A 7030-nucleotide genomic window follows, 5' to 3' on the forward strand; every position below is an offset into this window, starting at 1 on the left:
ATATGTGTCGTTTCCTTTCAAATGCTACAATATGTCGACATTAAAATTCAAAGTGTATTGTATAGTAGTGTTAGGATGTAGACAAAGGGAAATGCCAAAAAGATAGAATCCTCTTATTTGTGGGACTCACATTATCTATGGCTGCTGACTCACTCATTGGTTAATTTCAGATTGCACCGATGTGCTTAAATATTCATCATACAATCCTTGTATTATCAGGTAAGACAGACTGCCATCCTTCCAAATTAAAGACATTTCCTAGGAATATATACTCAAGGTGAAAGGTCAAATTGTTTCAGGATTTGCATCATGAGTGTTATTTAATCCAATTTTTATTTATTTATTTATTTATTTTTGTGAATAAAACAAGCAAAATACTCTTTTGCCATTGAATAGTAAACTCTGATACAACGTTGAAATCATTTGAAGGTTCAGATGATTTCAGATAATTATTGAAAATACCTTTTCAAACATGCCATAATTATTTTGCTCACAGGTACTTATTTTTCATTCCGAAATAAACTCTATCTTAATATTCTGAATTGTGATAAGTCCTTCTCCATATTTTGGCACCAACGTCACCACAACACTTTCATCATCTTCAGCTTCCAAGTCTTCTAACAGATCCGTTATTCCAAGTCTTAAACAGGTTTTGATCTTCGAGTTTGAATGCTCATGAATATGTGGCAAACTCACAAAGCTTCCTGCAAACTCAGTATTGCTTGGTTTGATCTCCTTTTCATCTTCATCGTTGATAAATACATCAAACTTCACACCTTTTTCCCTATCAAACTCAATCCCATCAATCACCAACACTTCTTCCTCTTCTTCCTTCTCCTTCTGGCTCCTCAACAGCTTTGGCCTTTTCACAATGATGCTAACCTTTGAATCCAAAGTCAGAGGAAACTTTGCACTCGTAGCCTCAGCGGCTCGTGCGGCACCAACTCCAAAACTGTCTGCCAATGCCACCTTCTTAGCTTTAGATCTTCTGCGCTTAGGCTTATTCTTGAGCCATGGAATGTCAACATCCTGGTAAACATACCCCAACTTTTTCGAGTCAACGGAATCTTTCACCTTTACACGCACAAGGTTCTTGTTTTCATCATAGAACAAAAAGCTAGCTTCCAGCCAATCAGGTTTAGTGAAATCCTTTCTCTTCCCACCTGGTATTGTTTTCCATATGTTCCACATCCTATCCACGTTGCCATGGTGAGCATAGAAAAGGGGGTCCCTTCCCGCTGCATAGAAGATTCCCAAGTTCTCACGGTGAGGCTGTCTCTTATCACCACTCCAAAGGTGAACTGGAGTATGAGGAACATTCTCTAAGCTTCCAGGACCAGGGTCAGGAGCAGAACCAGCACTATAAGGGCTTCCTAGGAAGAGCCGTGGAAACTTCCCACCCGAGACAACACTTTTATACACTATAGTGAGGTTATTAGAGATTAGCTCATTTGGAGGTGGAGTCCCGTTGGGATCGTCATCGTCCTTTTTGCTATAGTCTAGGTCTATAAGAGTTGGTGGTTGATGATCCACATTCCTGAGAGGGTCATAGAGAGGGGAGTTTGTATCTGTGAAAATGGAAGGGATTACCATGCCACCCTTAGGGTTGTCCCAGTTCCAATATGGGATAGAAAAATCTGGGTCATCAATCAAGCTTCCCAATATTCTCTCATAGAAATAAAGGTACCAACGATGGAAAGGAAAGAATAGCCAGGAGTTGTGGACTTGTAATTTTAGGTCAGGGAACCCAACTTGGGTATAGGCACCATTGCAGTAAGCACAGTGGATATTAGCTTGTTGGGTGAAACTACGAGGGTCTTCAGGAGGAAGGGATCTCATGATACCGAGAGCTTTCTTATACTTGGCTATGTAGGCATCATCCACAAACTGAGCAGCTGGTCTAACCCTAAGGAATCTTCTAGGTCGTGGAAGCTCGAAATCTATGGGAGAAGAATATTGTGGAGGACAACAAACGGTGGTTGGTACATCAGTTGGTATCTCTGGTGGGCCACAAGATTTGAAGTCAGGGGCAGCTGGAGCAGCAATGGCTAAAGGATTGACTGCAAGAGTGGATGCACCGTAGAGTCCTCCAAGCCCAATGAGAATGTCCCTTCTATTTTTTTCAGCACTGTTGTGTGATGGTTTTCCTTCTTCATTTGGTATATTGTGGCATGACACTTTGCAGAGACGGTGGTGTTTTGGTTTGCTTTGTTTGGTGGGATGGCATGGAATTTGGTAAAGTCGGAAGGTGGAAGATGATGAAGAATGGAAAATGGAGAGTGACGTTGAGAAATGCGATGTAACTGAGACAGAAGGCATTATGTTAATCGGTTATTATCCGATCCTCTCTTCTGACTCCCTTTTCTAACACATATCTCCTTTTATACTGAAACACCATAGGTGTAGATAGATATTTTACCAACCATCACGTCATTTAATATAATAGAGTAATTATATTTATTTTATTTTAAACACAATAAACTTTTCCATACATGCGACACTGAGCAATAGTATGAAATTAAGAAAAAAAAAATAGTATGAAATCTGCTACCTTTGCCGACAATCATCATCTTGCACTAAGGCACTCACAGATTTGAGCAGCCTTCGTTTATCTCGTGCATAAAGTGTCGAAATGAATGAGTCAAAAAGTATTGCATGTACCACGAGGGAAGTGAAATAATTTGCAACCAATTCCACCTTGTTAGGTGTGATGTCTTGGAAAGTAGTATACACTGATGCTTCTTACATTGTCCGTGTTGGCCTAGTCCTCACGGGACTTTGTTTGCATAACATTGACATTGATTCCAGGTTGTCAATTTATCCTTTTCTAAACCAGTTAGCTACAATTTTAATCTCTATTTAAATATTTTTCATAAAAGGTTTCAAATGCATAAACACATAAAAAATGAAATATATAAAAAGAAAAAATAAGATAAACAAATTATGAAAAACTTAGATGACAGAGGAGTGAAAGATAGAAAGGTAAAAGGTCTAATATCCCTTATCTTCTACCTAATAAGAAAGCCTATATATAGAGTTGCAGTGATATCCTTCTTATTAACGTTATTAATCAATCTAAAATAATAATATTTTATTTATATTTATTTTTAATTTACAAATTTAATATATATTATCATATTATTGAATTTTCAACAGTATTAATTTTTCTAGAGCCAAACAATTTTGTTTGTATACATAAAAAAGCAAAGTGATTGAAAACAACACTTGTGGTCGAACTAAATAAGGTAGTTTCTTTCTGCACCTTCCAAAGTTTTTTTTTTCTGCATTCTTTTATGAAGAAAAATGTCTATCTTATTGTGTTTATACAGCGAGAATCTATCTTAATGAAGAAATTTTAACAAAAATAGCTAAATTTTAAAAAGTTAGATGAATACATAAATCATGTTTTTTTGTTTCATAATAAAAAGTTGTACTTTTAAATAGATCATTTCGGTATTTTAGACAAAAATCTTCTTTTAAGTACATATTTTTTGTTATTGTTTTCTATTTTTGTGTAGTTTTAGGATGTGCTTTGGATCATGATTTTTGTTTTGTTGTCTTTTTATTTTATATTGTTTTAATATTGTGGTACTTCATTAGTAGGACTTTACTTTTTTTAGATTTTTTTTGTATTAAAAGTTTATCTATTTTTAATTTAGATGAACATATTTTTCTTATTTAAAAAGTACTTTTAATTATTTGATTAATAAATAAAAAGTTAAATATTAAATTATTATCATATATTTTTCAAATATATGTATATATGAATAAAAATCACCTATAAATTTTAAAAATCAAATAAGCTAAAAAATATTAAAATAAAAATATTTACATAAAAAAATTTTAAAAAAAATTTAAAAGTAGAAAATATTGGAAATATTTTATTTTAATTTATTATTCATATTATTAAAAAAATATTTCAAAATCAATAAAAATTCACACAAAATTAAAAAAATCATTAATTAAAGGTTTAAACCCTTTAGTCGTCCCTATTTTTGGGGCGCTTTCCCAATTTCATCCCTTTCTTATTAAAACTCCCAATTGGGTCCTCATAAGAGCTAATTTCAATCAATTTAGCCCTTTCCGTTAAATTTAGTTAACACCGTGAAGTTTTTGTACAATAGAGAGGATGAGCTGTTCATTTATGTAAAGTGGTTTTTTTAGTGTTGAAATGTGGCAAGGATTAGAGATGCAACGTGGCGCCATATATATCTCTCTGTTAGACTCGGTCATCCATGTTTGCATATATTTCTTTCCGGAATCTAATGTGTTTCCAAATGGTTGGATGGTTTGAGGTTCAAGAAAGCCATAAATTGACCCTGACCTGATTCTACTACGACGGTGTCCATTGTAAGACCCGTATAAATAAAAATGATTACTTACTTTAAGTATTTTATTTTGGTGGTATTAGATAATAAATTTTGATGTGAAACGTTGTTGAGAAATATTTAAGGAAGGGAAGAAAATTAAATTAATATTGTTTTTTTTTATTAAATTTCGAAAAACTTGAAAAGGTATGTAATTATAATTGTTTGCGCTATTATATCAGCGGATGGAGCCTGGTCTAGTGGTTGTTGTGTGTGCATGGGAGGGATGTGTGCTTGGTAAATGGGTATTATAGGGGCATTTAAACACACTTTAAACCTACCATTTACACACATTAAAGAGAGGTTTTATGGGTGTTAATGTGGAGTTAGGAATGGGAAAAATCTGAAATGGTCTAAGGATGCCCTTGGTAGTGACCTTGAGTGGGGGATTAAGGGTTAGAAAGGTTTAGGTTTGATTTTATTTAAGTGTGTAATTTTAAGTTAGTTAGAGGGTATTAAAAACTTGGTAAGAGAGTGGAAAAGAAAGAGAAAGCCGTAAGTTGAGGGGAGAGAAACATTTCTTTGTGAGAAACAACCAAGTTGGTGAGAGAAAGAAAGTACTCAACCTAGCTTTGGAGTTGGAAACTTGAAGGGAACCTAGAAGGGTGAAGGGCTTGGAGTCTAAAGAAGGAAAGAAACCTAAGAACCTTGGAGACTAGCTTGGAACTAGAGGTAAGGGGTTTAACTTGGGATATAATATGGTGTATGATGGGTAGAAGGTAACATGATAACGTGGTTGCATGCTTTCTTCCTTTTGGGTTGAGATTATAGTTAACATGTTGTTGCATGTTTTCTTTCTTTTGTGTTGAGATTAAAAATAATATGTTGATGCATGCACTCTTATTTTGGGTTCAAGTTTCATGGGTTGTTGATGGAGAATGAGTATTCACATGTTCATTTTCGTTTTTGCTATTATATGGGGTATATGATGGACTATACATGGTTATATTTTACGAAAAAAGTGTTGTTGATGGAATGGGTATACATGTTGGGTGAATTGGGGTGTTTGTTGTGTATGAAAAATGTCATGGGTACACTTAAAATCATGTTTCCATGGTGTGTATCTTGTTGAATTTTACTTTGAATGAATTATATATATTGTGGGGCACTTATCTATACTCTTTGACCAAGAGTATGGGTAGGAGGGTATTGAGAGCTCTCTTCCATTGTTGGAAGAGAAATGAATGAGTTAAAAGAATGAGGGGAGTGAAAGTGAGGTTGTTGAGAGATAGGATGTAAGGGTTTTACGTATTAGGGGTGAGAGAAGTAGAATGTGTTTTAGTTGTGTGAAGAGAAAATAAAATAAAAAGAATGGTGTGGGTTCTATTGGTTTTTTTGATGGAAACAAAAGAAATAAAATAAAATAGAAGAAGGTAGTTTGGTGCAGGGGCTTACGAAAATTATGGAAGGGGAAGAAGTTATGTTTTGGGTTTTTGAGTGAAGAAGAAAACAAAAGATAAGAAGAAAGAGGGGGGTAGTAGAGTGACGTAAAAGTGAGAGTGAGTAAAAGTGAGTTGGGTTGAAAAGTCAAAAAAATGGTGTGAGTGCATGGGAGTTACGTAAAGTGTAGGAGAATGAAGAGAAAAAATAAATAAATAAAAGAATGGGGAAGAGGTGTGGGGCCGTGAGCTTTGAAAGGAAGAGAGAGAAGAGTGAAATGGAAAATTGTAGTGTAGGTAGGTATGGAAAGTGGTGTGGGGTCCACGGTTTTTGTTTTTGAGAGAGAAAGATAAGCAAAGTGAAACTTTGGGTTTTAATTGAAAATAAAAGGAAAAGAGAGAAGGAGAGAAAGTTGTTTACGTAAAAGTAGGAAAAATGGAGAGAGAAAGAGAGTTTTGTGAGAAAAGAATAATTCAAGTAGGGTCCACTTGGTGAGAGAAAATTAAAGTGTGTTCTAAAGTTAAAGATAGTTGTAGGGACCACTTGAGTTGGTAGGTTTAAGAGAGGGGGTGTATTTAAAATAAAAAGGGTTACATGAAAAGTGTGTTTTATTATGTGTTGTGATTTTAGTAAAATCGGGGGTGCACTAGAAATATTGGTTCTAGTGGATGGAAGGGTGAGATTAATAATTTCACGGGGGTGCGCAAGTAGGAAAATAATTAAATTATTTTTATTGTGAAAAATTGATTGGTTTAATTATTTGAGTATTTTTTATTAATTGTTGGTCAATGAATTTTGGTTGACTTTGAATGTGCGGATGATATGTGTATGGTTGTGATGGTGAAGTTGTGAGAGCAAGTGTTCTGTCATTTCCTTAGAATTTTTGTCGAACCGGTGGTGTTCGTATTGCGATACGATAGTGTGTTGAGTTCTCTACGGAGACTGAGATTCGAGTGTCACCCTATCCTCGTGGGGACTAGAGAGGGTTGGATGTCTCGCCCAATGACTTCGGCTCGTGTGAGTATAGTGCTCGGTGGGTGCGCCTAACCGAAGTTTTTACTCGTAATTCCTTGAGGAGTCGGGGAGATAGGCCTGAAGTTGCGATGAAAGGCGGCTCGAATCGCCCTGTTTTGCGAAACAGGTTTGGTACGACAAAATTCAAGGAAACAACAGAAGCTTGTGTGAATGATTTGAGTTGTGAGTTCAATACTGTGATGTATTGTAAAGTTATGACTATGATAGTCTGGGTGGTGATGATTTAAGTTATGAGTTGAATACTGAGA

At 35.2% G+C, this 7030-nt stretch overlaps 1 protein-coding gene across 1 annotated transcript; it reads right to left on the reverse strand.

The window, feature by feature from the left end:
- Positions 1-361: 361 nt before the first annotated feature.
- LOC106769290 (polyphenol oxidase, chloroplastic-like) lies at positions 362-2331 on the reverse strand (the record flags this gene model as incomplete). The annotated part of the gene is made up of 1 exon (XM_014654845.2): positions 362-2331. A coding segment is annotated over one exon (1824 nt), but the record flags the coding sequence as incomplete, so codon positions are not given.
- Positions 2332-7030: the final 4699 nt, after the last annotated feature.

The sequence above is a fragment of the Vigna radiata genome, chromosome 7, assembly GCF_000741045.1.
Source record: "Vigna radiata var. radiata cultivar VC1973A chromosome 7, Vradiata_ver6, whole genome shotgun sequence".
Classification (NCBI taxonomy): Eukaryota; Viridiplantae; Streptophyta; class Magnoliopsida; order Fabales; family Fabaceae; genus Vigna; species Vigna radiata.